The 25,085-nt window shown below is 36.2% G+C and overlaps 1 protein-coding gene across 1 annotated transcript; it reads left to right on the forward strand.

Annotated features, from left to right (window-relative positions):
• Nucleotides 1-336: 336 nt before the first annotated feature.
• clint1a (clathrin interactor 1a) lies at nucleotides 337-21,224 on the forward strand. Its single transcript, XM_056471992.1, has 12 exons — nucleotides 337-524; nucleotides 5,999-6,103; nucleotides 6,198-6,294; nucleotides 6,562-6,670; nucleotides 6,784-6,948; nucleotides 8,056-8,239; nucleotides 8,420-8,639; nucleotides 8,805-8,898; nucleotides 11,439-11,516; nucleotides 13,827-14,107; nucleotides 15,728-15,908; nucleotides 19,536-21,224. The coding sequence occupies exons 1-12, from the start codon at nucleotides 484-486 to the stop codon at nucleotides 19,883-19,885; spliced, it is 1,905 nt and encodes a 634-aa protein (XP_056327967.1). The 5' UTR covers nucleotides 337-483; the 3' UTR covers nucleotides 19,886-21,224.
• Nucleotides 21,225-25,085: the final 3,861 nt, after the last annotated feature.

The following is a 25,085-nucleotide window of genomic DNA, read 5'->3' on the forward strand; positions in this document are numbered from 1 at the left end:
AGATACCTTCTTCCACCATAAACGTTTTGTATACTGACAATGCCAGAAAATATGAGGTACTGTTTCTGGGTATAATAAACAATTGACATCCATGTGTTCAATAAATCTGGTTAAAAATGCTTAACAGGGTAATATGTGTGTAGCATCTTAAATTAGGTTTTTAACATTTTATTTGTATTTAGATATGTATTGAGTAATACCCAAACTTTCGTCCAATCAATATTCCTTCTCTGCCCTTTTTACTTTAAAGTGTCTTATGTCATATCCTCATCTTGAAAGGATGTAGTGTTTCTGCTGAAGCAGCCTACGAAATTTCCGTAAGTGACGGAGCATTTCCGTAGAAACCTGTGTGGCCTGCGCTCCTCCGCCGTAACTTTAGAGTTCATGCTTCGGCTTTCGTGACAGCTCTACTGGCGCGACCAGCGGATTTCAAGGGCTGGAACACCTGTTTACTCGACCGAGAGCCACAGCGACACGGCCAAGATGTTGAATATGTGGAAAGTGCGGGAGCTGGTTGATAAAGCGTGAGTATTTTGGATGTTTCCGAAAGTATTTCGGCGTCTTGCCTCGTACCTGTTGAAAATGAGACACGTACGCACTCATTGACGTCACATCGCACTCTCGAGACTGGAGCTAAGTTAGCACAGCGGCTAACAACAGCGTTGTGTCTCCCTTAAAAGTCTTGTATTTCACCAGTGCAGATGTTTCAGTCAGTTTTGTTACTTTACAATAGGATTAAACTTGTTTATTAACGCCTTGATATTGTACAGAGTTCCTTAATATCAACACACTGGCTAATTTTATGACACTTGCTAAACTTGTGTTGGCTGTCAAAACACGGCGCTTGTGTATCAAAGTGTATTCCACACAAACTAACCTTGCGACTGTTAATTCTTTTGAGTGAGAAAGCTGTCGTTAAAAATAAGAGTGCGTGTTTTATTTTACATATAGAGTGACATAAACTTTTTTTATGTTCGGCGGTCATTTGTTCAAGCTAACTAGTTAGCCTAATATGAACAACAGCTCATTGTTCATATTTGTGTGGTGTGTGTGTATGTGTCTACTGCTGATTATTCAACAAACAATGTTTACATTTTACATTGCGATGGATGTGTCGGTGATACACAGTAATAGAGGCCGCTGAGTTTCATGAAAGCTGCAGCTGTTAAACTGAAACTTGTGTTTTAACCCCTAAAATGACAGGGACATCAAATACTTAAGGAATGTAGTTTTCTGTTGCTTAAGTAAGTTACCAACCAAACTAATACAGTGTTACACATTTGTTCAGAATAAAACAAAAATCCATCTCTAATGAAAATAACGTTTCAAACAAACATAAACATCATGGTACTAAAAGGTCAAAGGAAAGTCCTCTGGGATTTTACTTGAATTAGTTTATATTTAGTCTTTTAAACTAAATTTTAGCTGGGACCCTCTTTTAACATGTTTCCAAACCATTTAAAGCTTGCATGAAGTGCAAGTTCCTATCAATTTACATCAGTATTGTGACATATTTCTATCTGAATTTGAATAGAGGGCATTGTTTGATTTAAGTATTCCTTCTCCGAAACGTTTGCACAGAGCAAACTAACGGTTGGAGAAAACTGGCTTATGATATTTTACTCAAGCTGTCAAACTAACAGCCTTACAGAAGGAATGACATTCAAGAGCAGACAGAACAGATTTGATTAAAGATTACCAAAAATTGTTAACTTGCAAAGAGTAATTTTCAGCCCAAAAGCAACATGAGCCATAAAAAAACTATATATATATACACACCCACACACATACAGGGCCGTAGCGGACATTTTAAAAGTGGGGGGACGGCTGTATAATATCATACGTTCATATAATTATTAATCCCCTGTTTCTAAATAGTATGTATATATATATACATACAATACCATAACTCCCCTGTATGTATGTATATGTGTGTGTGTATATATATATATATATATATATATATATATATATATATGTGTATATATATATATATATATATATATATATATGTATGTATGTATGTATGTATGTATGTATGTATGTATGTATGTATGTATGTATGTATGTATGTATGTATGTGTATATATATATATATATATATATATATATATATATATATATATAAATGTATATGTATGTATATATGTACGTATATATATGCAGACTAAGTGCTTTTTTTTTTACCTGTGCTGTCTTAAATCAAACTGTTAGTTGCTGTTTAATGCATAATTTACGAGTTTGTTTAGTGGGAAAGGAGAGCAATTTAGAATTAAGTGCCGCAGTCAGGAATAAATCCATCCATAGCTGGTCATCTCTTATTAAACAGAAATTTGGTGACATAAAAGTCATTTTCATTTAAAAATGTTTAATCATTTGACTAAAGAAATTTGTACAAAATGATGTCTTGTATGGTGATCATTAAAGAAGTTATTGTGCAACTCTTAACCTAGGTTTTTTTTTCCATACTTGTCTTGCTGTTTTCTGGTAGTACAGAACAGCGGTTGTTGAAGGCTTTAATTCACAAATGAGAGTTTGTGCAAACTTTTGGGTGTTACCAAACTGGGTATGTCTCTGAAACTGTGTCATTTACATGAAACTATGTGATGATTTACAACTGACACTGTAGCTTATGCTGTTGGAAGATGAGTGGTCAAGCTTTAAAAGAGACTATGGTTAATGTCTGAAGTGACAATAAAATCTGTTGTATTCTGGACAGATAACATAAAGGATTGAATATCACCTTGACAAACATGACACATCATGACCCGAAAAAGCCATTTCCTGTTTTTGCAAAGAAAGAGGAGACAGTGTGGCAAGCAGAGTGAATTTAGATGGTTGCCTCCAAAATCATTCATTTCCAACAGTGTGACCTTTTAGCAGACAATTTGAGAAGTGTAGCCATGGGTGGACCAATGGGGAATGTAGCTTCATGCTGGTAAAGCGATAAACAGCTTGTTCAAAAATGGTGTGAAAGTCACAAGATGACACTGGAAGACTGTAGTATTAATATTGAGTACAGTAGATAACTAACCACAGGTATCATATAACCTTGGAAAAGATTTCAGTAGCACCTAAGAAAAAAAAAACTGTGTTGTCATCAAGCTGTGAAACCAGTTAATGCATCTGACCGGTCTGGTGTGTTTTTAAAGAATCAGACACGTGTTTGTTTATCCCAGATTTTTTTTAGAAGATGGCAATTAGTGCAACCTGTAAGCTTAAGATGACTGATTTCCTGACTTTTTAATCACCTCATATAATGCCAGATTTATGTGTCTCCTAGTTTTATTTTTTATTATTATTATTTTTTACATCTTCATGGTCATTATAATTCTATAATAGTCTAATCTAATTAATTACACCTTAAATAAACAAGGAAACATGGATATGGGACATTTTATTGTTGAAGTTTTTGACTTATTTCTGCTAATTTGGGTTTACATTTCCACTAAGACAATACCCAGTTATTTTCTTAATCTACTATTAACTAGACTTTTTTATTATTATTATTAAAATCCACAGAAATTCAGGAATACAAAGAATTGAGAAGCTGTTCGTTTATTTGATCCTCCCTCTATTCTGTTGTACACCCAACCCTTATACTGAGATCTTGTGTATCTTGTATAACCACTCTTTATCTCACTCTGGCTCTGTCGCTATAGGGCTAAACTGGTTACATGCAAGAGCTTTTGCTGAATTGTCTTCCTGGCTACCTCTGCATGATATTTAGAGGAAGGCGGAGTTTGAGGTTTTTGATTATTCAAGTAACTGTTCTGTAGGTGTGTGTGATATTTATCATCCACATAGTAATGTAATTGTTGTTGTTTTAATGATATGTTATCTGATCGGGCTGTATGATATTGGAAAAATCTGATATTGCGATATTTTATTTTTCTGTGATATAAATACAGTATCAAAGATGCTTGAACGCTCTATTTCAGTGGTTCCCACAAGGGGGCCTGTGGGGGGTTGCGTCATATTTTGCAATTTTGTTTTAGCGGTGGACTGTTCATTTTATCCCCTTGCTGACCAAAAAATTGACAAATTTGTATTTTGTCCTCCACAAAAAAAATCGAGTGAACTCACTGATTCGCCTTCAGCAGCTAGCTAGTACTAATGTCCCCAAGCATACTGGACCCAGGTGAGGAAGCTCCAAACCTCCAAACGGGTTGCAGGGCTAGCAATACTGAAAACACGAAATGGAGGAAATACCAAGATAGTTACCTGAACTTCGGTTTTCCATTTTTTCAAAGCAAAGTGTCCCTGACCCAGCAACAGTGCATAATCTGCACCAAAGTTCTTTCTAACAAATGCATGAGGCCGTCCAAATGAATAAGACACTTGCAGACGACTCATCCCCAGTACCGCCACAAGCCCAGAGCATTTTTTTGAGCGCAAGGCAAAAGAATTGACACGCACCAAAAATGAGATAAGGGACGTCACATCTACTGACAAGAAACTTTAAATAAATTGGCAGCTAATTGGCAACTAATATAGGGCCAATTTTGTTATACCTCCAAACATTATTTTTTGGACAAAAATATTTTACACTCTCTTAAAATGCTCAGTCACAGGCCTTGAAAGCTCACGATAATGATGAACTTTCACTCTATTATGGTTAACCAGTTATTAAATTATGGCAGTGACTTTCCAAGTCAGATGTGTTCTGTAGTTCCTGGTCAACTATAATTCAGACTTAACATTGCATATCTTGCGATGTGACTATTGCGGATGCGCACATTATCAATGCTGAAACGATATATATTGTGCAGCCCTACTATTTGACAATATTGAGTGTTACTTACTTTAAAAAAGCACTTTGTGAGAGTCCAAACACTAACTGTGTGATGAAGCCTATTAGATTGCCCCTAGAATTAAAATCATGATGATCAAAGTAAATTTCTGTTTGTTTGTTTTTAACATTATTAAGTCTATTTAAGTTATATCATAAAATCAAAGGTGCCTTATTTTGAATATCAGCACGTGTGCAATTGTGAGTTGCATTTTAAACACGCCATAGATTTTCCTGTTTTGTCAGGAAAAAATAGTTCCAAATAAAGCAAAACTGCAGTGTTTCATTTTCGAATGATCGTGTTCTTAAACAGAGTGAGATAATAATTCAGTGATGCTTTTTATAGTCATTTAGTTTGTTACTAAATGAATCAACTATTTTGAGTGAATCATCTGACTTCAAATAATCATTTATTGAGGAACTTGCAAGGGCCCATGGCTCTACTATTTTAGAAAGTGTACCTCTTACTTGATGTCATTAAATCTGTCAAAATGTGACTTGTCAGATAAACACCGTTGATTTCCCAAACTCTAACCATTTAAATCTGAAATTTAGTAATGGCGATGATTGCTGATAGGCTGTCGATTCATTACATTTTATTCCAACCAAAGCAGTTTGTTTTTATTTTATAGTGAAGATGATCTGACATTTATGTTTCATTTTTGTTAGTATCTCTCACTTCTACTATTTAAAGTCATTCCTCTTTAATAGGTAATATAAATTTGTCCTTTGGTAAAGGTGATGTAACCTTAGGGTATTTTTAAATGAGTTAATCACTAACCCGACAGCATCATACACATAAGCCTATATAGCTTTATACGTTTAAATAGGAAGTGATTTTTTGCCTTTAAATTCACTGCTGTATTTATAACCATTTGGACAGAGTGGAAAATGTCATTAGTTATAGATAATCAGCTTTTTAATACAAACAGTCTTTCTTTCAGCTGCACAGCCCAAAAAACTTCCATTTTTCTTTTTATTAATTACAGTACAAAAGTTGCTTGCACAAAACCATTTCCTGCAGCCAAGGATCCATATTTTGATTAAAGTCTTATCATGTTGAACAACTAAAGTATTAAATGTGTGTAATACAAAATCTAACTACATTTATTCTTTGCTCAAATGCTTGTACCTGCAGATATCTCTTATATCAAATGCTGTTTGACTGTTCTGAAAGGCTGTTGTGCTTTAATCTCTTTCTCACAGAACCAACGTTGTGATGAACTATACTGAAACTGAGTCGAAAGTTCGGGAAGCCACCAATGATGACCCATGGGGACCTTCTGGACAGCTAATGGGAGAAATTGCGAGGCACGTGAAGGGGAATTCGATGATTGATCTGCATTTATCTGGAAAGCATTTGCGCATACATCCTTAAATAACTTTTTCTTTTGGTTAATTTTAGGTGCACATTTATGTATGAACAGTTTCCAGAGGTTATGAACATGCTGTGGACAAGAATGCTCAAAGACAACAAGAAAAACTGGAGAAGAGTTTACAAGGTTTGCAATAATTAATAAGTGTTGGGTTTTTGATTCAACAGTGGTGTCCTAGGCACCTATAGATTTATTTAACATTAAGTTATGATTGAATTGCCTCTTCTTACAGTTATGAAATAGTTTGATAACAAGCAGGAAATGTTCATGGGCCAATGACATCACCACATTGAAACGGTCCATTGTTTTGTGCGGAGTTTGTGCTGATTGCAATATTGAATGCTTTCCCTGCACTGTGATCTGTTTTGAGCTTTGCTGTCTTCCTTATTTCAGTCTTTACTGCTGCTGGCTTACCTGATCAGAAATGGGTCTGAACGCGTGGTCACGAGCGCACGAGAGCACCTGTATGATTTGCGCTCCATTGAGAGCTATCATTGTGTCGGTGAGTAAACTGCACAAAGACGAAAGCTTATATAATTATTTGTCTGTCATGAACGCTGTTTGATGTTTCTCAGATACTGGTCAGTGATGAATGAATGGGCTTTTGTGTTTCAGACGAGAACGGCAAGGACCAGGGTGTCAATGTGCGTCAAAAGGTGAAGGAGCTTATAGAGTTTGTGCAGGACGATGATAGATTGAGAGAGGAAAGGAAGAAGGCCAAGAAAAACAGGGACAAGTATATAGGCGTGTCCTCTGATAGTATGTCAGGCTTCAGATACTGTAAGTCCCTAACGTCTTCTCTTTCTCAGTAACTTGCACACACACACACACACATCTACACAATCATATATATATATATATATATATATATATATATATATATATATATATATATATATATATATATATATATATAAAGCTGTTCAAGGTGTTTTACATCATATACATTAATCATGAGGAATTTATCTAAATGGGACTCTCTGAAAACAAGGAGGTCTTCTGTCCTTCTCTCCACCGTTATTATCCCTAGAGGATTTGCATTGCCAGATGACTGAACTATACTGTAGGTTTATTTTAATACCCCGCATAGCTGCTTTTTCACATGACAGTATAAATTATGTTTTTGATGTCCTTGATTAGGAAAAAAAAAGCTTGCCTTCTTTTTGCAGTGCATGATTTGTAATGGCTGTTTCAGATTTAACTGGTATCTTGTTTTAGTTTAGTTCTGACAGTCGTTTAGCTCTAAAGCTTAATGAAACTTGATATACGTGTATTTTAATGTGTTTTTGAGTTTGTGGCTTGCAAATTATATAGTAATATAACCACACTTCTTAGTTCTAAGATATTTCAGAGACGAAGCATCACAGACTTATTTAGCTTCACTTTACATTCACATTAAATTATGATGACTCTTATGATGACCAAGTTGTTTGTCCCCTTAAAAGAAAAAAAAAAGATTATATTTTAAATGAATATGGCATTAAGTCTTTTTACAGTACCAATTTTGGCATAATTTTAGTATTAAGCACCACCTAATAAAAAGTGTAATTAACAAACTGGAATGTTAATTAAAATGTTTATTATTACTTTTTGGTAATATCTATTGCACTGTCTGCATTTATGCTAATTAGGTCATTAAGAATAATCATTTAGAATAATGGAAATCACAAAAGTGAAATTGAACTGGATTGGAAAATGTACTTAATTGTCAAAATTAAATCAAGGAGCATCGTTTTCATGAATGCAAAATGGGTTTTAATTTTATTTTTGATGACTCATGTTTTTATGAGACTATTTTTTTCCCCTAATTTCCTGTATTTCTTGAATGTGTAGTGTGTGTGTTTGTGTGTGTATGTAGCAAAACACACTGTTTTATGCCTCCTACAGCGGAGGACAGGTTTGATTCCAGGGAGCCACGCTCAAAATGGGATGAAGACTGGGACAAGAGCAAGGGAGCGTTCCCTTTTAGTGAAAAACTGGGAGAGATCAGCGATAAGATCGGAAGCACCATTGATGACACCATTAACATGTTCCGCAAAAAAGACAGGGAGGATTCGCCTGACAGATTCAGGTCAGGACCCCCAGGCCATCTCACCTTCCCTTCTCAGATCACCTGGAAACACTTATTCTTCTCACAAAATGCAAATGCATAAATGTTACAACTAATTAAATCAACAGATTGTTGACAGCTGTTTATAACCAAGTGAACCCATCATGGACTGTTTTTCCCTCATGTTTTTTTACTCTATAGTGAGACAGATGAGGAGCGTCGGGGAGCAAGAAACGGGCAGTCTGGGAAATCAGAATTTAAAGATGATGAAGAAACCGTGACAACCAAAAGTGTCCAGATCGTCCAGGCCACAGAGACCACTGCTACTCGTAAAAAAGGCGTTCCCTCAAAAACGATAGACCTTGGAGCAGCTGCTCATTACACTGGCGACAAATCCTCCAACAATTCAAACACAAACCAGGTAAAAAAGCACTACCGCAATCATTGGCCTCATAGCTAAACCTCTTGGTCAATAGAGACATTCTTTAAATAGTGTGAATTTCCATATAATTTTTTAATATATGCAGACTCTACACTGACATCTTGTGGTAGCTGTTTAGAGTGATATCTCTTTTTGTTAATCTAGACTACTACTACTACATCAGCAGCGAGTCAGCCCTGTTCTGGTTTGGTGGACCTGTTCTCAGCAGATCCTGCACCTGCTCAACCAGCTTCCAAAGGTACATCGTTTTACAGTTTTTCAGTTTCTGTTTCAGCTGATCTGGGAGATTTACGATTTTGGCACATCTTTAGAAAATATTGTGGATTATATTTTTTTAAAGTTATTTATTTCCTTTTTGGTTGAGTAATGTCTCCACAGCTCTCACTTTGGGAGGCTTAGGAAGTAGCTTTCCAAAACTCTCTAATGGCAAAGCAAATGGTTGCAAAGATGTGGGTTCAATCATCAGGGAAAGCAAGAACTGAGAAAAAAAGTCACTTTGGATATAAAGCATCTGCCGAATGCAGAAACGTAAATAATACACCAAGGTTCATACTTTAAGGAAGTAGGTGGAGCTGCATGATAAATTGATTTTAAAAAATGCAATCCTGATTCAAACAGCTACACAGTCTTGCCAAGTCTTGATTTGACTGTCTATAAAACCTTTTTAATAATCAACTATAGTAATACATTAAAATCTGCATTTGTGCTGCTTCTGACTCAAGATAGAGAGAGAGAGAGCAGTTGTATTCAATTAAAAAATTACTTCAGACATTGGTGATTTTAGCTACACAGTATCATTATTTCTGTCACAAAAATCATCACAGAAGTATTGGTGTTTGTTTGATTATACTGTAGGAATCAAAATAGAGATAACATTTTACAAATAACTAGACATTTGATGACATTAAATGAAGATTCCATTACATCATTCAGGGCTCGAAATGAACCTTTTTACTTTGTAGCACCGGTGCTCCAAACTTAAAAAATTTAGGAGCACTAGAAAGAAGTCAGGAGCACCCACAAAAAAATGAAGGAGCACCACTGCAAATTGTATAATAACAAATTTATTGTATTTGAAAGCAGTATTAATGAGGACTAACAAAAATCAGAAACAACCATTAAACTAATGCTTTGACGAATGATATTTGCGCAATAATTCCAAAATGAATGTTTAATAGTTATAAAATGTTAATGATGTCGATGACAATAATAGTAACTATGAATTACATTTCACATTATCATGCTGCCTTGGATGTGCTTGAGAGTTGTCTGCTATAAAAAGTCCTACTGTTACTTTATGAAAAAGAAAATCTTTGGTTTGCATCAAACAAAAATGATATATAAAAAAAATATATGCTTTTTGGACTATTCTTTTTATATGTATGTCAATTTTCATTTTTCTGTGTTTGTGGAAAAAAGCAGGCGAGTCAGCCGACCCAATATATGAGCGGGGCAGAGCAGCATTCTTACGATGACCACCCACGCAATACCATTCTTTGTCATGAGCCCCAGTATCAGTTAAAACTTAGTAAAGTCGAGCTGCTTTGGCGATGATGTATACAGTGCTAAACTTTACATTTAGCTGCCATTTGCGTTGAACTCGTAGTGAATGCAATGCATCGAGATTCGAGCCATTAAACAGCAGATCCACTCTGAGACTTTCAGTACTCTGGCTGAAAACACGCTCTCGACTGGCTGGCGGTCAACATTCACCACATGATCGCTCTCATCTGCGCCATTATTTGTACCTTTAGCTGGGTATGTTAACTTGTGTAGCCTACTTTTCATAGCTTCTTTCTCAGACTTCAGCCGTTTGCATTTCCCACGGTCTTAAAAGCTCATCTGACAGCAGAAAGCATTGAGTGATTGGCAGCTTATATGAAAGAGCGATTCAGCACGTTTTTAGATAAAATCAAAACAGGTCGGACTACAACCATTAAATGCAGTCGCACAAATTCTCCCAAATATATTATAAGGTCACATAGATTAAATTTCAGGTGCATATGTGGCCAAAATGGTCGCAATTTCAAGCCCTGTCATTAAACCAGTAGGTTGTGACAAGTAACTGTAAAGAAAATGTATTTGTCATTGAATCATTTGTACAGAAACACTGATTCATTCGGTTCTAGAAGAAGTGAAGTCATTCATTCAAATCGATTGATTGATGTTGTCATAAATAAACACTGACACATAATGTGAGTCATAAAGTAAACCAATCATGCTGTCAAACTACTTTCTGGATAAATACTAATAATAGATATTAATCATGCAAACCACAGTTGAACGATCTTGAAAATGGATGACGAGATAAGTAAAAGTAGAAGAAAGCATTTTGCCATTAGTCTTGCAGTATGGCCATGTCCCACTGAAAGGGAGGGGAGCACTGTGAAGTTTAGCATATGCACTCTCCTGCTCCTGCTGCCTGCTGGAACATTTAGTCACCGAGGCCAGATGTCAAAGTGGTCCCTGGTGGGTGTATAGTGCTGAGCAGATGCGCAGCTCCCTCTCCTCACTGTCCTGCTCCTTCCTCCACCAGCCGAACAGCTGCATCTGTCCTCCTCCACACAACTCCAGCTACAGGCTGCTGGAATGTAATGTGACCAGTGTGTGTGTGTGTGTGTGTGTGTGTGTGTGTGTGTGTGTGTCCCTCAAAGATGCCAACAGATGTTTCTTGTTTTTGTCTTTTCCATTTTTGTCTTTTCCTTAGGACATCAGTGAAGATTGATATGTTTGCAAATCTAGAATGTCATAATTGAATCTCTCTCTCTTTCAATCTAGGTCTCAGCTCTGACCTGATTGGAGGTTTTGCTGATTTCTCCTCTCCTGCAGCTGCAGCCAGTCTTCCATCATCAACTGGTATGTTTATGTAACCTCCTAACACACCATGAGGTCAAAAATACAACCTGAGAACTCTTGGTTGAATTTACTTCTACTTTTCTCAACAAAGTGCACCAGTGGTAAAAAAAAGTGTTGGCTTGGTGGGGTTTTCTGTGAAAATGAATAATTAGTTTTCATTAACGACAACACATTATGTTAATACACTCATCGACCACTTTATTAGGTACACCTTACGAGTACCGGGTTGGACCCCCTTTTGCCTTCAGAACTGCCTTAATCCTTCATGGCATAGATTCAACAAGGTACTGAAAATATTCCTCAGAGATTTTGGTCCATATTGACATGATAGCATCCTGCAGTTGCTGCAGATTTGTCGGCTGCACATCCATGATGCAAATCTTCCATTCCATCACATCCAAAAGTGCTTTATTGGATGTGGAGGCCATTTTAGTACAGTGAACCCATTGTCATGTTTAAGAAATCAGTCTTAAATGATTCACGCTTTGACATAGCGTCTTATCCTGCTGGAGGTAGCTATCAGAAGATGGGTACTCTGTGGTCCTAAAGGGATGGACATGGTCAGCAACAATACTCGAGCAGGCTGTGGCATTGACATGATGCTTAATTGGTATTAATGGGCCCAAAGTGTGCCAAGAAAATATCCCCCACACCATTACACCACCAGCCTGAAACGTTGATACAAGGCAAAATGGATTCATGCTTTCATGTTGTTGATGCCAAATTCTGACCCGACCATCCAAATGTCGCAGCAGAAGAGACTCATCAGACCAGGCAATGTTTTTTCAATTTTGGTGAGCCTGTGCAAATTGTAGCCTCAGTTTCCTATTCTTAGCTGACAGGAATGCCACCTGGTGTGGTCTTCTGCTACTGTAGCTTATCCGCCTCAGGTTTGTTAAGTTACTGTTCCCTTTCTATCTGCTCAAACCAGTCTGGCCATTCTCTTCTGACCTCTGGCATCAACAAAGCATTTGCCACTACAGAACTGCTGTTCACTGGATATTTTCTCTTTTTCTGACCATTCTCTGTAAACCCTAGAGATGGTTGTGCGTGAAAATCCCAGTAGATCAGCAGTTTCTGAAATACTCCGACCAACCTGTCTGGCACTAACAACAATGGCACATTCAAAGTCACTTAAATGCCCTTTCTTCCCCATTCTGATGCTCAGTTTGAACTGCAGCAGATCGTCTTGACCATGTCTACATGCCTGAATGCATTGAGCTTCTGTACGTTAGCGAGCAGTAGGACAGGTGTACCTAAAAAAAAGTGGCTGGTGAGTGTATATGAACCAAAACCTTAGTTTAGAAAAAAACATTGTTAAAGAAAAAAATCTGTTTAAGTGAATGCTTTTTCTACTACTTTTACTGTTTATCGAAAGAAACTCACAAAACTGTTTCTAAAGAATATATTTCAAAAGGTTATGTTTTACTGTTTGTTTGAGGTCAGTTAAAAAAAATAAACCTTTGATCGATAGTATTGTAACAATATTAAAGCACCACCACTAATAATATCAGAACTACCAACCTTAAAAATATAGCTAAATTTACTAAGCAATCAGCTAATCGGCCATCATTACCAGTTCCAAATATCATATAATTATTTACTTTAAAAAACACAACTCCAACAGAGAGAGTTTTATTTTTTTATTTCTGCCAAATGTAAACTTCAGTTATTTTTTTAATATATACAATTAAACTCGCATGTTGAAATGAAAGCCTTAAGGGACTGCAACTTGAAAGACACAAAGTGGTGATATGTGTGTGTTTTTTTTTTATATGGTTATTTAAATGTAGTTCTGGGAATATAACAGAAGGCTGTTTGTTTTTCTGCTGGACTGGAGTTTGCCATCCTCAGCTGCCTGTTTATGAAATACTCCAAGCAGAAAGCTCTTAAACAGTGAGAGGAGGGGGCAGCCATATGGTGGGCTGCTGTGCTAAAAGCTAATGAGCACAGACACATTTCAGCTCTTGTTGTGTGTGACACATCACCCTCTGCATTTCTGGCACTGAGCTGAAGTGACTGAGAGTCTGAGATTCTTTTGATATTTATGCGTCTTCAGTGCCCCGATAGTTTCATTACTGTTTTCCTTGCATTTCTCTTGATTTTTGTGGCGCTCATTTGCATGCAAATGCAAATCCTCTGCTTTATCAGGCAGATGATAAAGCCTGACATGAAGCAAGGTTGTGGATTTTGTGCAGTTATAGCACAAATATGCCTTTTGATCAAAAAGCTTCAGAACTATTACAGCTTTCCTGTGCTCTCCATGTTATCTCTGTGCTGTACTTCATCAGACTGTTTTTTTTTCCTTAGCCCCTGCATCTAGTGGGAATGGAGGAGACTTTGGGGATTGGAACGCTTTTCCTGCAGCCCAACAAGCCGTCCCAGCAGCCCAGCCTGTGAACCCTGCAGGAATAGACCTTTTCTCAGGTTTTCAGACGGCTCCTGCCCCTGCTCCTGTATCCACCGCTCCCTCATCTGACCTCTTTGACCTAATGGGCTCCTCCCAGACCACTAACTTCAGCACCTCCCAAAGCTTGAACTTCTCCATGACCACCTCTCAGACCGTTGGCATGCCAACGTCCAAATCACAGGTGCCTGCTGCTTTAGAGATTTTCCTCAATACATCATCTTACGGCAGTTTCTGAAATATTAGTACTCTTCTGAAAGGTTGTTTGCTTTTGTAAAGGTTTGATTTGCTTTCACAGGGAAACATTTCCAATACTAAAATGTGTTTATGCAAGTCACATGCGAAAAGGCTGTTCCTCATTGGTCAGAGTGCACCTATTTACATTCCTCTGCATAATCCATCTGGAAGGATTGACTAGTCTACTTTGTGGGCTTATTTTTGCTGAGTGTTTAGATATTTATAATAGGTATTTGGCTGTGGTTTTAACTTTAGCTGTTCAATTATGTTTTATTACATATGATATTAAAGATGGAGTTTATAAAATGTTCAGAACGGGGCTCAAAAGCTTTTTTCTAGACCTCATTCTTGCAGTACCACACCCCAATGTATGATGAAGAAGCTCTCTTTGATTATCAGCTGCAATAACTAACATGCTCGCTCAGAGAATCACATACAGCTGCTTTTTATCAAAAACATTTCTCTTTATGAATTCTGATACTGCTTAGTGCATTGTTCCTTTGGGTCTGTCCTAAGTTCATGTTTAATCAGAACAAGATCACCATCTTCAGGAAATACTGTAGTGATTATTTATTTATATAGATCTTTTCAATCTAATAATATTGTAAATGGCCTGATGCAATTTACAATTTAAACCAAAAATTTAATCCAGAGTCATACTTATATCTTACTTACAAATGCAGTTACAGTGCATTTAATCAAATATCACACATATATTAAACTATTTTTTTAAATGTAGTTGCGGCCCCTTGACATCACGTTTACAACATATAAAGAATAAAGATGAAACCGTGTGATGTAGAGCCTGTGTGCACATAGATGATGTGGTTTTCATTCAGATCCCCCATCTGTGGAGTACTTAATGCAGCTCATCTAAGTGGAACTGCACACTAAACACTATTTACGCAAGAAAAGACAATTCTGGACGAGGTTCAGAGCCAGCGGTTTAGAGAGCAAGCAACATGAAAGCGAAACGAGCGAGGGTTAACACGCAGCATCGGCACAATTTTCCACCCACCCCCTCCTCATTACCCATCAACCCCGGTCCCCTTGGGACTCCCATCACAGAGAATGGCAGAATGAGGAGGAACAAGTTTAAGTCAGAAAACCATTAAATTGAAACAAAAGCCTTGCACAAAGATAATATTTGCATGCTAAAAGCCTGACCTACTTTAAAATGGCAAGTTTTGTTTGGCTAAAGAAAAAAAGCAGCCCCCCGATGGTATAATTAGAGGGACTTGAGATGCATTTTAACATGCTGAAATAATTTTAGAAGACAATGCCTCTCAACCAACATTGCTGTCTTGTAGAACTCAAGATTCTTGATAACCCTGAAAACCACACTGTAATGTTCTGGAGAATTAATACTGTCTTTCATCTCCTCTGACTTGTGTCATTCTGCCATTGGCATACATGGGAGAATTTTAATTATCATGCTTGAACTGCTACAAACAGTATCATCTTAACTTGATCAGAGAATAGCGTCTGAAGATTGTTTTTGATCATATTGGCACTATCGTGTATGGTTTGTTTTAAAACTGACTTCATTTTCCTTTGGTCTTGGCAGCCACTGCAGACTATGGGGGTCCCGCTGATGCCCCAGCAGCCAATGGCCCAGAAGCCCAATCCCAAAGCCCCTGTGCCCGCCACCTGGTCCAATTCTAATGTAGACATAAGCCTGGACTACCTTGGCCCTGGCATGCAGCCACCCAAACCTTCTCAGCCTACACTCAGCATGATGCAGCAAGGTAAGCACTGATACTGAGAGTCACCATAAAGATGAAAAGCAATAAGACAGCGCTAAGTAGATTACTTCGAAATTGTAGTCTGTTACTGATATTGATTATAAAGTACATGATAAAAGGTGGATTTAGTATTGTAATCAAGGTTACTTGTTTCATGTAATATATTCTGACTACTTTTAGATAACATTTTATCTTATTTTAAACAATTCATTAAACAATACTATATTAAGAGACAGAAATAGTATTATTATTGTTTTTTTTATATACACGAGTCAAATTAGTAAGTTTGGAATCAGTAAGATTTTTATTTTTTGTTTTATTGTAAGCTTATGCTCACAAAGGCTACATTTATTAAACAAAAACATTAAAAACTAAAATCATGAAGTTATTACAATATAATTTTGTTTGTTTATTTATAACTTGTATAAATTATTTTATTATTTATTTATTACTATTATTTATTTTAGTTTAAAGCTGAATTTTAACCATGATTAGTCTTTAATGACCCAATCCTTCAAATATTTTATCATCATGATCTGCCCTAGAAACATTTAATATTTGTTTTTGTTGTTCGGGAAGTTGTTTGATGGTACTGAATGGTATTGTATCACTTTTATTCATCACAATAAATTGTTAAAGTAAATACATTTAGAATGCAAAAAAAAGTTGGCAAATAAAATTCACCACTGATAAATGTAAAAATTATCGTTTCAGCATCGACATCGCTATATGATCATTTGCAATTGTCACATCGCAAGCATATACAATGTTAAATCTGGATTATTTATCATTTGGCATGTGTTTTCACAACTGTGTAATGGTTTTAAAAACATTCAGGCATAAGAAAATGTACGGTTTGTTACTTTGAAAAATTATTAATGATTAATTTTATGGAATTGTTTATAAAATGAAGACTATGCAATATTATTGCAATATTATTTTACATTTGATTATTCAATCACTGTATACCTGAATACATTTGTACTCTTTGGAAAACAATAAAACGCTGTTTATTTAATTAGCATATTTTTCTTTACTGAATTTATCCATGCTTGTAGATTGTTACATTTTATGCACAATTTATATTATGTAAATTATATGCATAATTGATTATTATATTTTATGCCCTACAGAATCTTCCCAATCAATCTAAAATGATATTCTTTACAAACATTTCTTCAACTCACCTAGTGAAATTGTATTCATATCGCAATTATATCACAGAATAAAAAATATCGTAATGTGTGATTTTTTTTTCCAATATGATGCAACCCTAGTAAGAATCATTATTAGTGATGTTTGCACCAATAGCTGGTCATAATAGAACAGCAAAATCATCATATTATAATGATTTCTGAAAGATCACATGAAAGACTAAAATAAAGAATAATGATGATGAAAATTCAGCTTTGAATCATAGAAATGAATTGCTTTTGGAACTATGTTCAATAGGGATATAACGATTTATCGTGCGCCGGTTGAAAATCGATTCAAATATGTGACGATTCAAATCGGTTGAAATGTTGAATGAATCGCGATACATGTTTTGAACAGAGGGGGCGCTGTACTTACAGGCGCAATCTCGCTTTACCTGCACAAGAGTTTAGAATTACCAAGAGGCGACACTCAATAGAACGTTCCATTGCAACAGCAGCGCCTAGCAACAGCCCCGCGATTCCGCCATTTTAGAGAGAAAGTCATCGGCCGTCCATTACATCTTTTTGCTGTCGCGATGGCAAGCAGCTGCTTTGATTTTTATTTATTTATTTAAAAAGTGCATTAAAGCTGAGATACAACCTGAAAGACGACAATACACTTACTATCACAATCATCTGCACTTTTTAATAGTTTATTTTACAGACTTATAATATGCTGTTGTTCTATTGGAATTTTCATTCCAAAATGGCTGCCGCGTGACACTAGTGGCATCTAGTGTCTGTTTCCCAAATCGCACTAGAGTGTTGCCTCTTGGTGATTCTATGCTCTTTGCCTGCACATAAGCGGCGGGCAAGTGGTGGAGCAGCAGAGTAAAATGACAGCAGTGAATGGCGCCAGACGTTTACATACAATAACAGAGGAACGAATATGATGCACATAAACCGTCAGCACAGTGAAAAACTACTGTCACATACGTCTATATGCAAAAAAAACGATTAATAAGCCAAACCACGCGGGGGGCGGATGATTTGTTGCCCCAAGTGCTGCTCAGTGTTTTCATAGCGAAAGTGGGAAGATGTTTTTCAGACTGTAAGAGAAAGTTGTTCTGTTACTGAACCAGGTATTAGATCATTTTGACCTTCTCCTTTTCAAATTAGTTAATCAATATTTTAATAATTGCTTATTATTGAATATTTAAAAATGTTCAAGATTATCTCTTCTTAAGTGTGTCACCCTGATACAAATACTAATTAATTATAGAAGTAATATTAGTTATTTACCTTCATTATCATGTTCAACTCCTGTCTCTATCCTACTATTCGCTTGTTAAGTGTGACGTCACGCGAAGTGGCTTCCGGTTCTAAGCGCCATATGAAACTGTATGGGGTGGTTCATCAAATGGTGATAATAAACGTTTACAAAGCACTGTAATACTTTCAAAAATCACGATCGCAATATGTATATCCATGCCTAATATCCGATGGCCAGAAAGTGATTAATTGTTTTTTATAAATTGTTAAAGTTGTTGATATTTGTTGATGCAGCAAGTCCAGAGACTGTTGTGTACACTATGATTATATAAAATTCACTTTAAATTGTGATATGACTAAAAAGTGGTTCCCCAAACAAATATTTTCTCTATTCAAATGAGTAGGGGCTTGGACCCAGAAACAGTATGCCATACGTCAGGGCTTAACAAGTGGATATAATTAGTTTTATGCTAGTCCCCTAAATCAGAGGGCCTATTGACCACCTCAGTACACACTGCTCTCTGGTTAGGAAAGGCTTACATCTGACACCGCTATCTCAGTCCCCAGTGAAAGAGTTTTTTTTCATCAGAAGGGACATGTACTGTAAATGTGCAAAGATCTCAGTTTATACCAGAAAACATAGATATGCTGATATATGTTTTTGAAAATATACAATTCCAGCACAGTCACAGTTTAGCTTGTTAGCTCTCTGGTTTGTATTCTTGTTTTTTAATATTTTATTTGTTTTTAAAATGGCAATTTAGTTATGGCAGAAAATATATTATTTTGCTAAAAATGTGCAGCATTTAAGAAAAAAAATCATTCAAATAATTTTATTAAAAAATCGTGACTAAATCGTATCGAATCGTGGGTCAGGTGAATCCCTAACATTTAATAAGAAAACTGTCATTTAAAAATGTAATAATTTTTCACAATGAAACAGGTTTTACTGGACTTTTGATTAAATCAATGCAGCCTTGGTGAGCAAAATTGGCTTATTTTAAAACTTTACAAACATTTGACTGGTGTTAGTGTATAAATACAACATAACATTAATCTTTCAAACTTTTATATTACACCAGGCTTCCCCAAACAAGCATTAATATTAGCATATGCAGACATTGTTACATAATTGCATGCATAGTTGTTGTTATGACTTTTTTTTTTTTGGATCACCAGATACGTTTTTAAAATTTATTTTCTCTATTTTGTCCTGCGATAGGAGTTCAGACTCCTGTCAATATGATGACTCAGGGCTTTGCGGGCATGAATCTAGGCATGCAGGCTGCCCCTTCAATGGTCAGACCACCCACCAACACCATGGTGGGAGGAATGAACATGGGCATGCAGCCTGGCATGACCGCTAGCCCCATGTCTATGCCACAAATGGGAGGGATGCCAGTCAATCAGGGCATGATGGGAATGAATATGAACATGGGCATGTCAGCAGCCGCCATGGGCATGCCAGGAGGTATGGGCATGGGTACGGGGATGCCAGGCATGGGAATGAACCCTGCCATGGGACAGCCTAAACAAGACGCCTTTGCAGATTTCGCCAACTTCGGGAAATGATTAGCCGAGTATTACACGAACAGTCCTTCTGGAGAGGTGACCATGAAGAAGCTATGAAGAGCTAGAAGACAAAGACTACTTGAAAATAAAGCCACGCAGGAATTGTTTGTTCATATGATGCTGATGTCCAACTGGATGATTATATTATTTTCTGTGTTCTTCTGATCAGCTGTACCAAGGAGCCCTGTCCAGGGTGGCTGGTTTGTTCTGAAAATCGTTTCAGTCGTCGCACACGCACTTCCCACGTTTCCATGGGACATCGCTTTAAGGAATGTGATGATAGTGAATGACTCCAGTTGACTTTATTCTCTCACTGAACTTCTTCATTTAACCCATAACGTACTTGGGTTTCTAATGCTGTAGAAAAAAACAAATCATAATCAATTCTGGCCTTTTCTCTACTCTGCCTTAAGACGATAACCTGTAAATATTCTTTCGCGCTGCAGACAATAAGTTATTGAGTTACAAGATTAATGAAATTATGATGATGGTAAGGATTTTTCTATGGAGTAAAGATTGTGATCACTTGCCATTTTGTATTTGATTTTTATTCAAATGACCATTTGCTGAAAAGAAATGAAGAACTCGGACATCAGAATGATGGATGGACGATTCCAAATCAAAACCATTGTGGCCTTAAATAGTTCATGTGTAATATAATCTACTTTGCATCTTTTTGAAAATGCAAAATCTGTCCTTCAAACACATGGTGCCTGTCAGTCTCTTGCTTATTTTTTCCTAAAAAATATGACTATAAAATCACAGTATTTATTAAAGGTACTGTTAGAAAGCATAATAAGAAAAAAAAAAACAGTTTTGCATGGTTAACTTATAAGGAAGAGTTTGGGAGACTAAAATAATTTTATACATTTGAACCTGATACGGGTTCATATTTTTATGCAGGTCTGCTCATGCTGAGTGTAGGCTGTGTTTTTGTGAAGCCTTGTAGCATAGAGTTGGATGCTGCAACCAGAGGACCATCACTGTATTGTCGAGATCATCTGTTTCTGTCTGCAGTGTCCGCTGAACCTAATCAAGCCCCTTTCTTCCAATCTGAGGCTTTTTATAAGCATAATGACCAAATTCTTCCCTTCTTGCTTCTTCTTTTTTCCCCGTATGGTTGGTATAGGTTTTTGTTAGTCAGTCTCTGTAGGATCTGAACTATTGAGCGGTAAAGGGCGTGTTACAGGAAACACTATGTTTATGCAAATCAACAGCAAGCAACAAAAAACAAACTCTTTCTTCCACTGAGAATGTTTTCGGTTTCATACAATGACTTGATTGTACTTATGATCTTTTATGAACGACAATAAAAAGTTGATTTCCATTTTCATCATAATGCTTGTGTTTGTCTCCTCTTGATAAAAATAGACCTCAAAGGACCTGACAACATATGTTAAAGGGATAGTCAGCCAAAAATCTAAATTAGCTCACCATTTACTGACCTTATATACTCCAACTTTTATGAGTTTCTTTTTTTCTGTTGGACACGATAGACGATAGTTTCAAAATTACATCCATAGTAGAAAAAAAAAATCAGTCCGTGGATGCAGATAGTTTTTTGGTAAACTATCCCTTAACCTTGCATACATTAATGGGATGAAGCAGTACAGCCATTTTTTACTATTATACTGTAAAACTCAAACAGTTATGGTAACTCAAATGGTTTGTTGAAATCGATTTCCTCAAATGATTTAAGTTCAAAAAACTAATCCTAATGAGTACTGTGAACTTAATCCATTTGAGTAAATGAAGCAATCTGAGACCAGTAAAACCCGATAAATGAGGACAACTTAAACCAACTGAGTACTGTAAAACCCAATAAGTTAAGGCAACTCAAACCATTTGAGGAAAACGATTGCAACAAACCATTTGAGTTAAAAAAACACTCATCTATATGAGTACTGTGAACTTATTCCATTTAAGGACTTGAAGTTGAAGTAATGGGGTATTTAATTAACCCATTACCTTCAACACTGAGTTCAAAACTCTTTTTAAATGAGTAGAATTAACTTTGTCAAATTTGTGTTAACTACACTCATTTCATTTGATAAAGTTGACTGTTGGGTTTTACAGTGTACTTTGCTAGTGAACTTTTTAATTGGCATAGAATTATAGTCATATTTGGCTTATAAGGCTAAGTTTGGCTTAATGAAGGAAAAATTAAATTATATTACGTATATCCCTGGGTTGGGTGTCTGGTGGCGCAGTGGGTAGCACAATCACCTCACAGCAAATATGTTTCTGGTTCGAGTTTGCATGTTCTTCCCATGTTGACATGGGTTTCCATGTTGGGTGCTCCGGTTTCCCCCACAAGTCCAAAGACATGTGCTATAGGTGAATTAGGTAAGCTAAAATGTCTGTGGTGAATAAGTGTATGGGTGTTTCCCAGTGATGGTTGCAGCTGGAAGGGCATCCGCTGCGTAAAACATATGCTGGATAAGTTGGTGGTTCATTCTGCTGTGGTGACCCCTGATTAATAAAGGGACCAAGCCGAAAAGAAAATGAATGAATAAACATTATAGTCCTGGGTTGTAAAAATATCACCAAAATGAACAAAATAGCCAGCAGATTCAAAATAAGATGGCAAAAATGTATTATGCACTGTTTGGAAAATTGTTAGAGTATGAAAATGCAAAACCATGTGTTACATTTTCAGTTTATAGGTATTGCAGATTACAGGAAGTTATGTGTGGGGAAAAACTGTTTGCTCACAGTGACAGTACCAGCCACAGGGTTGCCAAGCATAATTAGTCATGTGAATGGAGATTACTTTGACAGTGTCTTTATTTAAAGCCTTTCAAAAAGGCAAAGGAAAAACATTTCTGCTGTTAAGCGTACAATTGTCATCTAAATGAACCCTTAATCTATTATGTCTGTTGCAATTAAAGTCACTCTAAATTACATTTAGCGTATGTTTACACAACAACTATGTGCTTAAAAATTGAAAACTTTTACCTTTGCGTTTTCACTAATTAGCTTTTTGTTTTTCTGTAGTTTTCCAAACTGTTTATAGACTATAAACATAGTTTTCTTATAAATGAATGTCCAGTATTAGTTTTTTCTCAGTGGCTTTGGTGCATTTCTCACAACACTATTTACATTTGCACAACAGTTAATTCATTTCTTAAAACAATTAGTCATTTGTGCACATCAGAGTAGCAGTTTCTCATTCCTACCAACAAATTGCAAATGCTTTTGGACATGCATCAATGGCTTTCATACAACTCTCTGCTGTTTTATAACATTATCATTTGCTTATGTCATGTCAGTCAAAATGAACTAAACTTGTGAATGCTGAATGGTCATTCCATATAAAACTAATAGTCCTCATTTCATTACATGAGTCATTACATACAAAACATGTTGAATTGGTTGTCAAAATCTGTCAAGCTAATTTTGTAAAATCTTTTCAATCTTTTTCCTGAAAATGTCTTCTAAATTGAACAATTTGATGAATGATTTACAGACCTATGTATGTTGTGGGTTCAGTTCCAATATGAACTGCAATATTGTTTACAGTTGTGCACAGATCCACCCAAAGGAACTTTGTTGTCAATAAGGGTGTATTTATTCTTTTGCACAATGCTGTAAATAAATTAGAATTGCGAAGAGTATATGCAGTAAAAATGTGAAACATACATATTCAGTGTCTTGTACTCAGATACCTCACTAAATGCAGTGATGTCTAACTTTACTGTAGTGTTCAAATGGCTGTGCAAATAGTATATAGTGCTGTCTTGAACCAAAATCTGCCTTTTTTTGCATTGGAAATTGTCATAATGAAGACATGACAAAGCCATATGACTATCATGTTCATAAACAATGGTGTCAGGACTTTTCATCTTAATGACTGACACTTTCATTGACATCAATACTTGCTTTTGAGGTATGAGCTCTCCATTTTGAGCAAGTGACACTCTTATGCAGGTTTTCAACTAGGCTTTGCAGTTTGTACTAATTGTTTTAAGAAATGCATTAACTGTTTTGCACATGTAAATAGTGTTGTGAGAAATGCACCAAAGCCACTGAGAAAAACAGTAAAATCTTTGTTTACCCCTTGTGTATTGTTCATATTAACCACCCTTTCCTTATGTTCATTGCTGTTTTCACAACCAAGAAACAGAAATGTGCGCACATCTAGGATTCTCAAAGGCAGGTGCTCGATCAAAAACAAACACAGTGGCAAAAGGTCTGTTTCTGTCTGCTGGTAGAGCTTGACTATTTCTTGAGTTCTCCAATTATGTTGTTTAAATCTCGGTCAAAACGTTGTTACATTAAAAAAGTTTGGAGTGCTAAAGTGGCAGTGTGCCGATATTCTTTTGACCTTTTGCCATTGCTGTTTTCACCCCCATTGACTTCCATTATGACATTTTTTGACCGCAAAGCCATATAATGATCCATTTTTGATTGTTGGTGGTTGTCCCTGTTAGGAAGAGGCCAAATTTAGAGGTAAAATCAGTTGGCACCATTAACCCTTTAGTGTGCAAAAAAAGTTTCTCAAACCAACATCAAAAGATTGCATAATTATATGGTCTAATGGGTTTGCTATCAAAATGTCCTTATAATGGAAGTCAATGCGGGGCAAAAACAGCCTCAAACATAGTAAAAGCAAAGTAAATTTTTCCAGATTTGTCCCAAAATATTTGTAAAAATAAATTTGTCACCAAAAATCATTTAATTTGCTGAAACTGAGAAAATTGTGGCCAAATTGAGACCTCAGATTGGCTGAAATGTCCCCAACAGCACACAAAGGTTAAAACTACATAACTTTTTCCTCGTGCCCCATTGTTTTCATAAGGCAAACTATTTTTTGTTGACTTTACAGAACAAAGTGTCAACCCATTGCCTTAAGTAAACAAACTATGTGCATAAATATATAATTTAGGCCGTCAAATTAGTTACTATGTGTTTACTGATTTTTTTAAAGTCAACTTGGTGCTATTAAGGCATTGTTATTTTTTCTTGTTCAATTAATCACTTTTTACAGTGAATACACTTTAAGATAGATGCATTTAAGATGAGGCCAAATATTATCTCTTAAATGCGTAGTACACCCCAAAATGAACATTTCCTCACCCTTTACTCACTCAAGTGGTTGCAAGCTTTTAGTAATGTCTTTAAGTCGAGCACAAAACGAGACATTCAGAATGTTGGTTAAAAAGCAATGAAATCCAGAATAGGAAAAAAGTACTATGGA

The sequence above is a fragment of the Danio aesculapii genome, chromosome 14 (genome assembly GCF_903798145.1).
Source record: "Danio aesculapii chromosome 14, fDanAes4.1, whole genome shotgun sequence".
Taxonomy (NCBI): domain Eukaryota; kingdom Metazoa; phylum Chordata; class Actinopteri; order Cypriniformes; family Danionidae; genus Danio; species Danio aesculapii.